Here is a 15,630-nt window from a genome sequence, read left to right as displayed (position 1 = left end):
ATACCCTCTTTTATCACCTAACCACCATTTATCCTTCTGCTATGTCTTCATCTCCATACTGTCCTGTGCTTCCTCTTCCTAATTTACCCTCCACCTGCTCCTCTTTCTAAATCTTTCTGCCATGACTTTTGGAAATGAGACTTCAAGTTTAATAAATCCTTCTACATCTTTGAATTCTTCACAAAAATTTCCTCCATCTTCTATGCCTTAACTTCACTTTCCCCAACCCCCACAACTGCCAAAAGATATTACCATCCCTTCTCTTTATAAACCTTAAGACTTTTAGTAAATATTACATAATATTATATAGTACTTTGTTTTCATCTATTTCACTTATCACCATATCTAGTAAGCATGAGGAGTCAGTAAACCAAATGGATACCATTTTCAAAGGAATAACTGACAGCAGTCTTGAAGGAACAAACACTGTGGCAACACTTAACAGTATTATAAGGTACTTCAAACTTTAGTTCTAAAATTTAACAGATACAGTACATACAATTTAGTGAAAGGTACCCATTTCCAAAATACAGGTATTTTTTTCTCCCTGATTTGTACAACAAATAATCTACTTTAGTTTTTAATTATATAGAGAAATGAATTAAATCATATAGATTATACAATAGTCGTAACAACATATACTGTACTTTGCTGTATAAGTACAACCTGTAAGAAGGAACACTAATGCAAGAGAGGTCTGTAAATATAGTAAGTTATAAGTTGACAAATATCCAATGAAAAAATTCATGGTAAAAGACAGCAGAGAGTCTCAGGGAGTCCAACTTTGAGATATGCTCTCTCCCCAGTTGTCATACTGGCACCACATGCTTTTGTTGGTGGTTAACAGGGTGGCTCATCTGTGTGGGGCACTGGTACACAATAGTAGTTATGTTCTACCTCACAAATGAGTACACTTCATTGAGTTTATACTCAGTAGGGCAGTGTTTGCAAACCACTTAGATTCCAGGACGGAAAGAGCTACAAAAATGAAACATCCAGTCCTTCTCTGAGGCTTGTTATTAGCCTCTGTTAGCCACAGGTTACAGGGCACTAAACACTATGTACTGTGTGTTTGCTTGTAACCACTATGAAAAATAGCCTATAACATCCTTCTGAAGACTCCTAGAAATTTTTAAGTTAATTTGAACTCTGGGAATTTAAGTGGGACATACTTCAATTCTTAGAACTACTTTCTGACAAAATACCTCACTAATTCTTTCTTCGGTGTCTATTCAATTTTGTTTCAACCAACACTATTCAATACACTATCACCAAAATTTAATGCAACTGGTGGGGAAAAAGTGAAGAGGGTAAAATAATCAGTTTTATTTGAAGCTAAGCTAATTCCAGCCTACAAATAAGCTTCTTCCTGGATAAGAAATGCTTTAGAAAAATGGATTCACACAGCTTAATAGCCCAGATACTTGTAAGATAATTCTTTCCATACACATTACATAAGTTAGAGAACCTAAAACAAAATCCTAAATAAGACATTATACTGATGTCCTCAAAACAGCTTGTCAAAGCATTTCTCAAAGATTTCTATCATGTAGCATGTGCACAAAAATCCAAAGTATTCGTGAGATGGGCAATGTACAGCATCTACAACAACTCTAGAAACAGTATAGATCTACTTTGAAGAATAGTTATGTAATTATATAAAATTATTAAAAGCTATTAAAATGTTTATGAAAGCACTGTTTTTTTAAAAGTAATGTTTCTCCCAATTTATGGTAGTGAACTGTAGCCTGAGCTTCTCTGGCCTGGGTAAAAAATTTACATGTATTTTAACAAAAGAAACTACTGGCAAATGTACTTAATTGTATTTTACATAGCATTTAATTTAGAATCTCTGGAAAACAGAGAAAATTTATGACAACTCATTTTATCATCTCAAAATTCCTACTTTCCTGGGACGATTTCATGAAAATGTTCATGAAATTCCTAGAAATACTTTATTACATTGTTTTTTAATAAAACAGGGTATATGATTTACAGAGATTGTAAAGTATAAACAATGTAAGACACTGTCAAAAGAGAAAAAAAATCAACATGTACCTTCGAAATAGAAATCTCATGTGACATTCTCTTTCTCCCAAGATGTGAAGTACATTAGAAAAGAACAGACATTTCACTAAACTCAAGTATCCTCAAAAATGATGGAAATTTTTTAAATTTCTACAAATTTGCCCATTAATGTCTGCTGATTTTAAGCAGCTATGTAATAGCATAAAACATACACTTATGTAAAGAACTGATTTGAGGGGATGGTCACACAACATTGTGAATGTACTATATACCACTGGTTATATACTTTAAAAATTGTTAATTTTATATTATGTGAATGTCATATCAACATTAATTTTTATATAATAATTTTATAACATTAATAAATTTAAATTTTCTATAAATCAATAAAATTTTTTAATGATTTGAAGTAAGGTAAAATTAAGAGTCTAACCCATAAACATTACATTCCCCTAATTTTTAAGTGAAAAAAAGGTATTAATTGAATGTTTTATTATTATTTACTCTGAAATGCATAAAAACTTCCCATTCTCCACTAACTTTAGATATATCTATAAACCATAAAAAGCTATTCTATTTGACATTCAGAGTCAAATATCATTAGAAGCTTGACTAATCTAGTTTTCTTTTTTTTTTAAATCCAATATGTGTCCATGAAGATAGATTTTAATGGAGCAAAGAGGAAAGAGATTGTTATTTTCAAATCCCATTTTACCAATTAGGTGAATGAAACAAGGACTGTGGCTTCCGACAAATCTCTGTCCAGCAATTTTTCTTTAATATCTACTTTAAACATAATCAGTTTAAAACAGAAACAAACAACAATGAAAAAGCCAGACACAAAAATCTGAGACATATTTTTAAGAGAAAAATGAACAGTCATAAAATATTAAGTCATATGGTCACAAGTGAAAATGTGAAGTGAGCAGAAATATTTTCCAGGAGACAAAGAACAATGTAGAAGAAGAGGCAAAGAAGGTTCTCAGAGCCAAATCTATATATAGATAACGCAAAAAACAAAACCCTAGGGACTTTATACATGATTAAGAACCATATGAGCCTCATCCTTCTCTGAATATTTTATAATTCAGAATCTATTTTCCATCCAAAATTAAGGCAATGGTATTTGTTAAGTATCAAACTTCATACAGCAGAGTGCTTAATATTCTGTCTTCATCTTCTAGATTCATTTCTTATGAGCAACCCAGCTCCACATAACCAAGTTATGATTCTCGACTTAAAATATCGAACTCCAATAAAAAACTAAATGAGGATTATGAATATTATCCCCTCAATACCTCATGATCATATGAAAGATACACACTAACTCAAAGTAGAAGAAAAAGCAAAAATAAACAGCATGTCAATAATTAATTTAAGTATATTAATTACTACCATGCATATTTTCTATTTGTATAACTTAATTTTAAAACTTATAAATTATGTCTATATAAGCTAATGTACCAAAGAATTTTTGTTATATTATCATTCAAGTGGTTTTTCTTACTCTACATAGATTTTCTTCTGAAAAGACACCACACATGACCATCATGTTAAAATGCTGTATGTGCTTCATATATATAATTAGTCATATTTAGTTTTCTGATACAATATATTGATATATCTGTTAAATCTGAAGAACTATAAATATTTACTAGACTAATTCACGGCACAAAAATATATAGGCATATATGTATGCTTTTTGTCCTTACAACTTAAAATGAAATTAAATTTTCCTCTCTAATATTTATCATTCAATTTATGTATTCTGTAAGTAGTCCATAGAACTAAATCAGTTACTAAATATCAAAATATCATTTATCACTACATGTATTCAACGTGCTAACAATAGTATTAGTAATATAAGTAGCATATGAAAGCTATTAGGGTCATCCAGTTCCCTGACCCAAATCATTCCAAGCATGATTTTGGGGGAGGATGGAATCAAAGGATTAGCACAAATGTAAAATCAGTCTCCCTACATATCAGATAAAAATCAAGGTAGAAAGAGCATGTATGTGTGTGTGTACCTGCTTGTGTGTTTGTAAGGAGAGTATCTTCAGTACTGGAATAAACATACAATTTGTTTCATACCTGTGCTCCATAGATATATTTATCCAACATCTTGCCTCCTATTGTCTGCCCTCCTATGTCCCAAACTTGAAGAGTAACATTCAAGTTTCCTAGAATATAAAAAAATGAATATAAAACTAAGAATATAAAAAAAGTTAAGGAACAATATAACAATTGAATACAGTTTCACAGAACATTAAGTCACAGTGATAAACTCTGCACCTAATTTGTCTTTTATTCTGCATGTTCACATGGTCACATATTTGGAATTGTGAAATAATGTTGTCAAGAGATAATAGTGGGAAATTTAGATTTACACTTTACCCCATTTCCATGAAACCACATTTATAATCACCTTCAAAACAAAATAAAGAAAGCTTTAATTCACAAACTTCTTAAACCTTAAAGAATTTCTTTTCTTAAACAGAGCATAAAACAATAAAGCACTTATATGTGGAATAAGATATATAATTTAAAAATTAAAAGTGAACTTTATATACTAATGTACCTTATTGCACATAATGAATTTTCCTGTAAGTTCTAAACTCCATAGGTTCTAAAATTCACAGATTACTAATAGACTACAAAACTGGTCCCACAGTTTCAACTTCAATGAATTTTTAAATTTAAATGTCAGCTACTATATACAATAGTGAACATAATTTTAAAATTATATGTTTTGAAATTTAACCTATAAAATATAAACATTTTGACAGCCCTCTTCAGAACTGATGTAGGTTACATACCCAGTATATCACTAAATATTATGATGCATTTATATCTGTTCAAAGCGTTCCACTGAAACAGATTATAATATGTGCTTCAAAGCCCTCATAAAATAGTCTAACAAATCTCTTCCCCATACAAACATATAAAAGCATTCTAAAATACTAAAGGACAATCTTTAAAATTATTTTGTCCATTTTGCAAAATATTTACTTGTTAAAAAAATTATAAGTTATTCTCTACTATCAATGCAATTACAAAATTTAAAGATCAAGTTCGATATGCTTTACAGTTTAACATTTCAAACTATTTCTCCTAATAAAATTATGCAGCTTTCTCCAAAGGCAGACAAAATCTCAACTAGTACCTTCAAAATGAGCTCCCACACCAAAAATGTATATTTCTGAATGATTTGCAAATCAGGAAAACTCAAAAACTTAGACACTAAGAAACTAGTCTCACTTCAAATACAAACCAGAAAAGAATTATATAGATATGAATTTTTATGCCAATGCAAAACACTAAAACTGGAGAATGTTAGTCACACCATTCAACGTTGCAACTGAAAAGAAAGTACGACACTGGATTAACCAGCCAAGTTTTACCCTTAACTCTAAGTCTTGTTGGGTCTGTATTACAATCTTTCCATTATTTGGATGTAGGTCTGTTCCATCTGCCAACCTGCAGAGGATTTACATGAGCAACTTCCATTAGCATTAATGAGAGCTACTAAAGTTCATTACCCGTCATCATTCCCAAATATACACACTTTCAACGCTCACAGAGTAATGACCAAAATGTTCTTAAAGGTCTATGAATAAAAAAACCAAAATGTCACAGACTAAGACTTACCCAACAACTTATGTAAACTCAATATCTTAAAAGTCTAAATTTTTCGATACTCAAAATTCATTCTCCTACAATGCTGTCTCAAATTAAGCAGGTGAGAAAGGGCTAGTCGACACTATAAGTATATCAAATAGTTTCAGAAGCCCCTAGATAAACAGACAGTACTCTGTTCATTTTACTCTCAAAATTATTTAGTTATTTGTTTACTTCAAAAAACAGTACTCAACAATATTAACTTTTTTAAGTAAGATTTTAGGCAACACTTAATAAAGGGCATTTAATCCCATTTTCTTCAAGGTCAATAAATCCTATCACTTAACTTTGTATCAAGAAATATGAAGCTTTTTTCCTTTAAGTTCTGATATTAAGTTATGATATTTAGATCCTATCCTATCTGTAACTTTAGAAACATGATATTCATTACATGTTTTCAAGTTCTGACTACATCATTTCAAGACTGACTCTAAATCGTTTATAACTATCTCCCACCTGAGAGGTTTATATTTGTGTGTTGAGGATATTTTTAAGTCCATACTTTTCCAAATAAACACTGTTTGTTGTTCTTGGCTTGTTTTTTTTTAATACACATATTCTAGTGCCTCAGATAAAAATAGCTAGGCAATACTAATAACCCAATAATACACAATGCTAGCCAAAAAATAAACTTTTGCTATCGTTATAGCTTCAACAAATGATATTAACTTCATAGTTATCTCATATATCTAGAAAAGTATTTTTAACTTCCACATTTGAATTTTAGGCTTATTAACACATAAAAATAAAAATAAATGGACGTTCCCTATTTGGGAAACAAAATAATATAGAATTCAAATTAATATTCCTTTTAGTTTTTGCAAGCATATGAAGGCTTCCAGTATATTTTCAAAATGACATGCGTATAAAGCTATATAAGAATTTTCAAATAATCAACATTGAAAAATTTTTAAAAACCAAGAATCTATCTAATATAAATTTCTAACTAATAAAGAATGTTGAGGAAACTGTCAGCAATCTAATCCCAAATGCAAAATACTATAAAATCCCTGCTCTTCTGTAAGCAATGACATTTAACTAGGGAAAAAAATAAATAAATGAGGTGACAAAATACAGGTAAGTTGCTTTTGGTATGAATCAAAGCCACCAAGAGGATTCAACAGTGACCTTGTAAAAGTACACTTGGTGCCTTGGTTAACCTTACTTAAAGTGCTGCATAGTCAAGATGGAACTAAAAACACAAGTCTGCCCACTTCTTGTACTAAAGACTTAGAAATCCTTTTCACAGTAGAACACTGTTTACTGACTGTACCCACAAGCTTCCTGAAAGTATTTTGACTAAGGCTCTTAAGAAGCTCTATCAGCAGAATCTCTGACTAACAGATACACTATTTTAAGCAGTAAAATCTGCACAGTGGTTGCATCCAGACTATACAGCATACCAGATCATGAAATATATTAACATGGATGAGTATTTGCAGAGTAATGACCTTGAAAACTTGCATGAAGAGAATGTCAATAGATGAACAGGAGGTATTACACCTCTAACAATCTGAATGGACAGAAGACTTACTAGAATACTAACAAATAGATTTGCCTCCTATGCTGCTGTACCATAAATTCAATTAATGCTGCCTGTAATGTTTTAGCAAATGATACAAATATTAATCCTTGGACACAATGAATTAAAATTAAAGTTAAAGTATATAAAGGGTATACTATAAACCTTTTAATTTATTAACCTCATTTCTTAATGTACCTATTAATATAAAATCAATTTACATTAAAACAATTTTTTCTTACTGAAATTTCTACCACAATTTTGAGTCAATTAAATAGACTAAAACCAACTGCCGTTTTACAAAAAAAGATTTTTTTTCTGGAATTCTACCCATCAAAATAAAACCTTAATCAGGAAAATTAAAATATATATTCATTAAGAGTATATATTTCCTAATGTCATTTTTAACCTAAGTACTTTCTAACTCTAAAATATTATATTATAAATTTGGATTTCAAAAATACCAAATATTTTTTACAAAGTCATCAAACTTTAAAAATTGGTAGTATTGTGCAAAAAATCAGAAATCATCATATATATTACGTATATAAAATATCCAAAACCAGTCTTAAAATGTTTTTCATGTTTGAGTAGGTGCTTGCTCCTTTATTTAAGTCTTTGAACTGAAAAGTCAGAAAAATTAAACAATATTAATAATATAGAAAGTTAGTGCTTTTGCTAATTAGCATCGAAAACAAAACAGTCAGTAATTAAATACACTTTGAGGCTGTCTGTGTACAACTGGCATCTCTGAAAAAACTGTTGCAAAATAAGTTTTCAGTATGTATATTATGTGATTTGTACATGTATTCTACTAGTGACTGTTGTAAATATTCTGAAAGCAGTATTAACCTATCCATAAGAGTGAGAATAATAAAAATGAGATTTTCAGTTTTTAATACATTAAAAGAAAATACAAATGAAACAAAATACACGTTTCTCATTAAACCTCTTTCTGAATAATAACTTAGTAATGGCAAATTGGAATTTTTTCTCAAGCTATTTCTTCTAATTTATTTTTCATTGGTAGCTGAATACCAACCATCACAAAATATATGAGAGTATATTACTAGTGAGATATGCAGAATACCTTCAATTACCAAGAGTTTTCATTAGCTGTTCTAAAACATTCATAGAGTTGACTGATAGATGGAGTATTTGAGAGGTTAACATATTTCAAAAATATTATAATTTATTAAACCGCTTCCCACTATATCACTCACGTTCCAGTATATGAATCTGACACTACACTTGCAACTGTTTTTATTCAAATGTGTTTCCTCAGAGAGGAGAAAGATGGACTAGTTTATGAAGTCAATCAAGATAAACTGCTTTTAATAAAATACTTTAAACATATAATTTAAGCACAAGTGAATAGACAGAGCATTTTAAAGCCCCAATTGTTCAGAAACTAACTTAAAACAGAAACCACTCTTTTTTTGTTATTATTTCCCTGTATTTCCCACAAAATGTGCTGCAACTGGCATCTAAATAGTTTCTTTGCATGGTGAACTGAAACATCTTGAATGCTCAAACTGTATTTTTATGAGTGCCTAGGGACCCTAAATTTTAGTGGTCTATTAAATGCCAGCAATTTCATGCTGCCTTGCATAAAACAGCATTCACATATTAGAGCACAGAAGTTCCATAGCTACATTATACTTCTGTTCCAACTTTCTCTCAAACAAAAAACTGAAGCAGAGGTTAATCAAAATAATATTTAAAAAAATAATCCTTTCCAGTCTTCTCACATTTAGTTCATACAATGCCTGTTGATAATCACATGGCATTTGATTTTGTTTTTAACTTTAGAATTTTATAAGCAACTATTGTTTATCTTCAAAAAATGTGCAGTGGTCAAAAACAGTGGGAGAGTGGGGAGGATAAAAACTTTTTCCTTACACACATGGACAGTATGTCTTCATGGTAGGTGCTGATGAAAGTTAACCTCCCTAAGATAGATTTACTGATTACATATATTTTCACATACAAACAGCCCCAAAATTTATTTTACACATTTCTGCTTATGTCTCTTATTGTCAGATATGGACAATTTTCTATGTTAAGACATTTTAGTCTCTTACCTGGCAATATTATTCTTCTCAAAAAGAAATCCAGTCCTATAGTTTGTTTGTACTGTTTCCCAAAAGTTTCTTGAGCAAAACACGTAGCTAAGGAGGTCTAAAAAATTGATGCACAGAATATCAAAATTAATGTCTTTGTTTTAGAAATGTAAACATAAAATCACTACTAAATCTTATTAAGTAATCTTAATATTTATACTCCCATTAATCCATCAAGCAACTTTAAGCAGTTCTAATCAGTTACAAGGGGAAGAGGGACTTAACATTCCACCAGGTAAATTTCACTTGCCAAACAGCTATCAGTGGGAACAATAGACTAATGGGCTAAATCTCTTTAAATCCCCTGATTGTCAAGCTCCCTACACCTTGCTGGAAATTAGAATTTGAGAATTATCAACAGAGAAAACTAAAGCAACATGATTAAAGATCTGAATTTATATGTCCCTATGTATCAGTTCAATACAACTTTCAGAGATGTTTCATTTCTGAGGTTACACATCTGAGTAGTTGTGCCCTCAGCCAATAAGTAGAACTAATTAAGGAGAGGAAAGCCTGTTTATAGAATTTCCTTTCTTTTTTCCCCCCAAGAAACATGTCTAATTTTTCTCTATATTAAAAATGTTGTACTTCCCTGGTGGCGCAGTGGTTGGGAATCCGCCTGCCAGTGCAGGGGACACGGGTTCGAGCCCTGGTCCGGGAAGATCCCACATGCCATGGAGCAACTAAGCCCATGCACAACTACTGAGCCTGCTCTCTAGAGCCCGCGTGCCACAACTACTGAGCCCACGCGCCTAGAGTCCGTGCTCTGCAACAAGAGAAGCCACCTCACCACAACAAACACCCAACACAGCCAAAAATAAAATATAAATACATAAATAAATTTATTTTAAAAAATTGTTAAATGAAAATGATTCTGTAGAATGATAATATTTATCTTTTAAATTAAGAAGTTGATATTTTTAATATTAATATTAAGCAGACAAAAATAAATATATTCCATCCAAGAACCATAAAGCTTAAAAGTCACAAGAATATTATAACCAGAACAAATATATATCTACATTTTTTAAATAACAACTCTAAGTTACATTCAAAACTCTCGAGTTTCTTTAGGGTAACATTTCTTACCAAAGCAAAAGAATAATCGAGTAACAACTGAAATAACTCAATAACTCAAAAGCTTCTTAAACATTTTAAATGCATTATTTATTTATTTGTAGACTTCCCCAAAAAAGAAGAGAAAGGGAGTTTCATGAAGGTTTTATGCTCTTCAAGACAGATTCCTAAAGTTAAGGAAAAATAGCTTTCTTATTTTAAAAGTTAAAATTAGATGTCAACTCCTAAATAATGAAAACTAAGATAAAATTGCCAAGATAGCTTACTATAATTAATTACAACATAAGTACAGTAGTGCAAAAGAAAACTTGGCCAAACTTCAATTCCTTTAAACAAAAAGACCTAAAATTCCTTTGACATAAGAACCATATTTTTCATATAAATGGCAATTTGCACACACTAACTCCAATTCTTTTAACATTTAAATACTCAGCATTTGTAAGAAATCACTAAAATATTTGGTAAATATTTATTGAGCACCATAAAAAAGATGTTCTGCTAGACTCTGAGAAATAAACTCACTACACCAAAATGAAAATTCATTTGGCTTCCTTGATAATATAAAAACTAAGAGATTAGAAAAAAAAAAGTAAGCACTTTTTTAAATCCTTTTTTCATTTAGCCTTGTTTATGCCATTGAGCTTATTTAACTTAGAGCACAAAATCATCTGTGAAGAACCTCAGAGTTCTAGAGAAAAATAATTAACACTACTTATACTATTACAGATATTTCAAAATGTTTAATATATGGATGGCTGAAACACTTTTATAAGTCTAAGAGAAACTCAAGGCACATGTAACTTCAGCTTAGTGTTTCTTTTCCTAAAAATCGGACTTCTAGATTTTGAAAGTCTCACACTTTTGAGGTAAACATAAAGCTAGAATTTTCAATTGGAATACAGTACAATCTGTCAAAAGTATAGGTCATTGCGAACAAAGAATATTAAAATGGGTTCTTATACCGTCTCCAGACATCTCACTATAAAAATTAATCAGAGAATCAACTGAATCAGTGGGAAGGAGGCACATCCTCTTCAATTATCTAGATATTATGCTATCTTTCTCATTCAATAATTTCTCAGAAGTCATTGTATAAATACTCTTTTTAAATAATTATGAAGAGAATAACCATCTTTCATATCTGTAACTCTTTTTTCTGATTCTTTATAGTTTTTTTTTTGTTTGGTGAACTTTTACTAACAATATTTAACCATACTACATTTACTAATACTGAAAATACACCATAAAAGAATATTTTGCCTCAAAAAAATATCTTAAGAAGTATATAATAAAATCCGAAGTATGACTCAAAACAGGAAAGAAATAGAAACACGTGTTAATAGCAGGAGGAGCTAAATTTCTCTTGAATAAACTGTTAGTGGTCATCTCAATATTCTATTGCTTTTGTAAGGGTGTATAAAAATGCCCTAAGTTAGAACTAGCAAGAAAAACTGATACTAGAAAAAATGGCCAGGAGTTAAATCAGGATACAAGTAAGAATGAAAGAGAGGCTGAATTTATAATAGAAAACGACAGTAGAAGAAATAGAATGGGAATGTTGGTGGCTGCCAATAATATGGCAATAATCTGAAAACTGAATAGGGTATGGAAAAAAACAAAAGCTGATATATGAATAATGAAAAAAGGTTAGATTTCTGATGCTGGTATCCAGAAATTTCTGGCAGAAAACAATCTTTACAATTTTAAAATAGATTAGTCAAGATGACAAAGACTAAATCAGAACGCCATAAACAGTATCACTGTTATCCTTTGAAGCAGAATGATAATCCTAATTCAATAATGTAGAAGGAAAAAAATATGCTTTGTTGTACACTAGATAAAATTTTTGACAGATGAAAAATCATAATTATTCACACTAAATTAGTAACAAGAGGAAAATGTATGACAGTCTAGATGAAAAACCTAGATAGAAATTATGAACAAATTTCAACAGAGAAATACATGTATGATAATGGATGAATACTGGAAAAAAATTAACAAAAATTTAAAAAATTATGATAGAATGTAGGATAATGGACAATTTTTGTGTCTTTTTATAAGTGTATTAGTGTTATAGACAGTCATTATAGTTTTAAACAGGAAATAAATTCAGTTACGAGTTGACCATAAAAAGATTTAGGAAATGAAAAACTAGAAGACATTCACAAGAAAATACGAATGATGAGAAAACTATAAAAATAGAACTTAAAATGTTTACTGAATAAGGGTGTTAGAAACAATGCTGATTCATTTAAAACAACTCATCCATTCAAAAAGTTGTTACAAGTGTACAAAAAGTCATATAATTAATACTTTATAAAGAAAAGTGATCCCAAGTTCTTTTCTTCCTCAAAATGTTTAAAAGTAATCAGAGCATATTAAGTTGTTTTTCCTCAATAATAAAAATCAATAACAAAATATCAGGGATGGCAAGAAAGAAATTAACAAGAACCCTCCAAATCCTGCATATGAATGACACCTTTCCCTAGGGCCCTAGGAACTCAAATCTCAGAACGAAAGACAGGAGCAGCTGTGCAGTGCCAACTGCCAGGGAAGATGTATCAAGCAGTCGTCACCATAGGAACCAGGGTCCAAACTACACCAGGAACACGAAAACGTGAAGCCGAAAACGGGAAACTGGTAACAATAATAACCAGCGTTTCTGAAGCCTCTAGTTGGGAAAGCGGATGGAAGAAGAAAGGAGACAAACTCTAACAATATTCCCAGAAACAGTGTTGGCGCCATTGATAGGAGCAACAGGTGTGAAGGTTGGCCGGGCAGAGGCTCTTCACCTTATTTGGGGCGTGGATCAAGAACCCTTTAAGATCTTATGGACCATCTCCAAAGAGCAAGCACCGGGCAATGTTTATTTCATCTCAGGAGCTCCACAACCCTGGGTTAAAGACCTGTGCCTACGAGGTAAGGGGACTGGCTGCCAGATATTCTCACGCACTCACTCTCATTCATTCAACCAACTGTCACTGAAAGACAGACTTTAAGGGAAAGATCCCCTCTGTCATGTTAGCAGCTCTGCCCTCAGCATCCAGCCCAGAATAGGAGTTCAGTAGATATTTGTTGAATGAATGTTTGTGTTGACAGGTGCTGTGCTGGGAACAGAGATGAACAGACATGATGCTCTAAAACAGCAACTAACGTTTAGTGAGTGCACACCATGTTATGAAAGCTTTATGTAGATTTTCATATTTAATGTGGATTTGCACACTTCACCCTTCGAGGAGACCCCTATCAATATACCCATCTTACAGATGAAGTACAAACAGGATAGCAATTTGCCCTCCAATGATCCGACAAGTAAGTGATGGAGCCCCAATTCTCTCACCCAGGGAGTCTGATTCCAGCGTCAAGTTCTTGGGAGCTCCCAGTACAGTGGAGCCATCAGAAACGGTAAACGGGGGGAAAGGAGCAAAGTGTGACCTGGACTAAAGTAAAAAGAGGTAAGATGCCTTGGCAGATCCTTGCCAGTCCTCAGAGGCGAGAAGCTGGAAAGCTTCCCAGGGAGGCGATACTGGCTCGTGTCTTCAAGAAGTAGGAGTTCGAGATCCAGGCAGGGGTTAGGCAATGACTTTTTTTTTTTTTTATTAATTTAAGAGGAGCTGGACAGCTCTCGACGGACTTCACCAAGCGCCTATTAGTGTCGAACCCCGGGCCACAACCTCGCGGGCCCAAGCCCAGACGCCCAGGGACTCGGGGACATAAGGCGACGCCGGGGGGGAGGGGCGGGGAGGAGGCTGGGGGGCGCCAGGGCCGGTCGGGGTTCCTGCAGGCCTGGCACGGCGAGCCCGCTCGAGGACTGACCTTCCCGGAGGTGCCGTCCCCCAGCACGACGATTTTCAGTTGCCGGTCCTGGCTCTCCTCCTCAGAGTCCGACATGGTGTCCCAGGAACCAGGCCCACCTCCCCTCCCTCCCCACCGAGGTAGAAGGAGGAAGGGAAGGAGGGGGTCTCTGGGGGCGGGGTAGAGGAAGAAGGGCAGCAGTGGGGGCAGCACCCCCGTCCCGGTGTCTCAGCGGCCGCCGGAGATATCAGGGCAGAATCACTCGCCGGGAGCCATCTTGCCCACCTCCCCTCCCACTTCGCGCGGCCCCGCCCCCTGAGCGCGACGTCAGGCGCGCTCCCCCGCATCTGTGCCAACCGGCGCCGACCGCTAGCCTTCCTGGCGGGCCGACCCATCCGCAGGCCTGGGAAAAGGAGGAGTTCGAACGGAGGAGGCGAGACACGGCGCCACACTCGCAGGGACAGTTGGCAAGAGAAAAAAAGATGTGTATAACTTAAGCTAGGTAGAAAAACGGGGGCAGAGTAGCACGCAGACGTTCTATTAAATTCCCTTGTTTACATCTCCCCCTGTGAAGGTTCCTGAAGCGAATGGTTTAGCCCGACGAGGAGGGAGGGTGGGGTGACGCCATGGCCGCGCGCCGCGGTTGCCATGGAAGCCAGGACACAGAGGAGAGGCGGCGGGACAGGGCCTGTCTCAGGGCGCCGGGGACGCAGGTTGCCAGGCGGAGCGCGCAGGGGAGGGGCCTCTGGAGCAGTGTGGGCGCCGGGGTTCGCGCCCCGGGAAGAGCGGCGACTTGGTGGAGGAGGGGGCGGTTGCTAAGGAAGTAGCTGCTGCGCAGTTAGGCTGCCGGGCGGCGCGAGGCGTGGAACGTATCTCTGGTGCTGCCTTGATTCCTCTTCTCAGACCTTGGGTTTCCTCGTCCAAACAGCGGAATCTGATCATTCAACGGAGCACTTAAGCTAGAGCAGCAGTTCTCAAAGTGTGATCCAGGGAACCCTGAGGGTCCTGATAAAGTCAAAACTATTTTCCTAATAATTCATTTATTTTTTCCTTTCTCACGTTCATGCTCTCACAAGTATACGTAGAAGTTTTCCAGAGGATGCATGACGTGTATATCACTGACAGCTAAGGGAGCAAACATTTCTCAGTATTCACTTCGATGCAGTAATGAGAGCTACAACTTACATAAACAAAAACTATTTGGGGTACACAATAATTCTTAAGAGTGTAGAGGGGGCCTTGAGCCCCAAAAGTTTGGGAACTGCTGTCCAGGATGGTTGATCTCAGTCTAGTAGCGTAGGTAAAAGACATAACTGGAAATTTAAATATAATGAGATAAATTCCACAATATTAATGCCGGCCTACTATATATGTCTCCTTGTTAATTACTTTTCGTGGATTCAC

At 34.3% G+C, this 15,630-nt stretch overlaps 1 protein-coding gene across 1 annotated transcript in view; it reads right to left on the bottom strand.

Moving 5' to 3' along the window:
- The window catches only part of RAB28 (RAB28, member RAS oncogene family), a 95,411-nt gene extending 80,881 nt beyond the window's left edge, over positions 1 to 14,530 (bottom strand). The window contains exons 1-3 of the mRNA XM_081244151.1: positions 14,248 to 14,530; positions 9,316 to 9,412; positions 4,123 to 4,211 (exon numbers count right to left, since the gene is read on the bottom strand). Of these exons, the coding sequence (XP_081100277.1) occupies positions 4,123 to 4,211; positions 9,316 to 9,412; positions 14,248 to 14,322 (261 nt within the window). The 5' untranslated portion in view covers positions 14,323 to 14,530. The remainder of the gene's footprint in view (positions 1 to 4,122; positions 4,212 to 9,315; positions 9,413 to 14,247) is intronic.
- Between the last annotated feature and the right edge of the window lie 1,100 nt (positions 14,531 to 15,630).

Source organism: Mesoplodon bidens, assembly GCF_964165515.1.
Source record: "Mesoplodon bidens genome assembly, chromosome: 1".
Taxonomy (NCBI): Eukaryota; Metazoa; Chordata; class Mammalia; order Artiodactyla; family Ziphiidae; genus Mesoplodon; species Mesoplodon bidens.
Note: the sequence above shows the minus strand (reverse complement) of the source record. Positions and strands in the feature narration are given on the sequence as shown.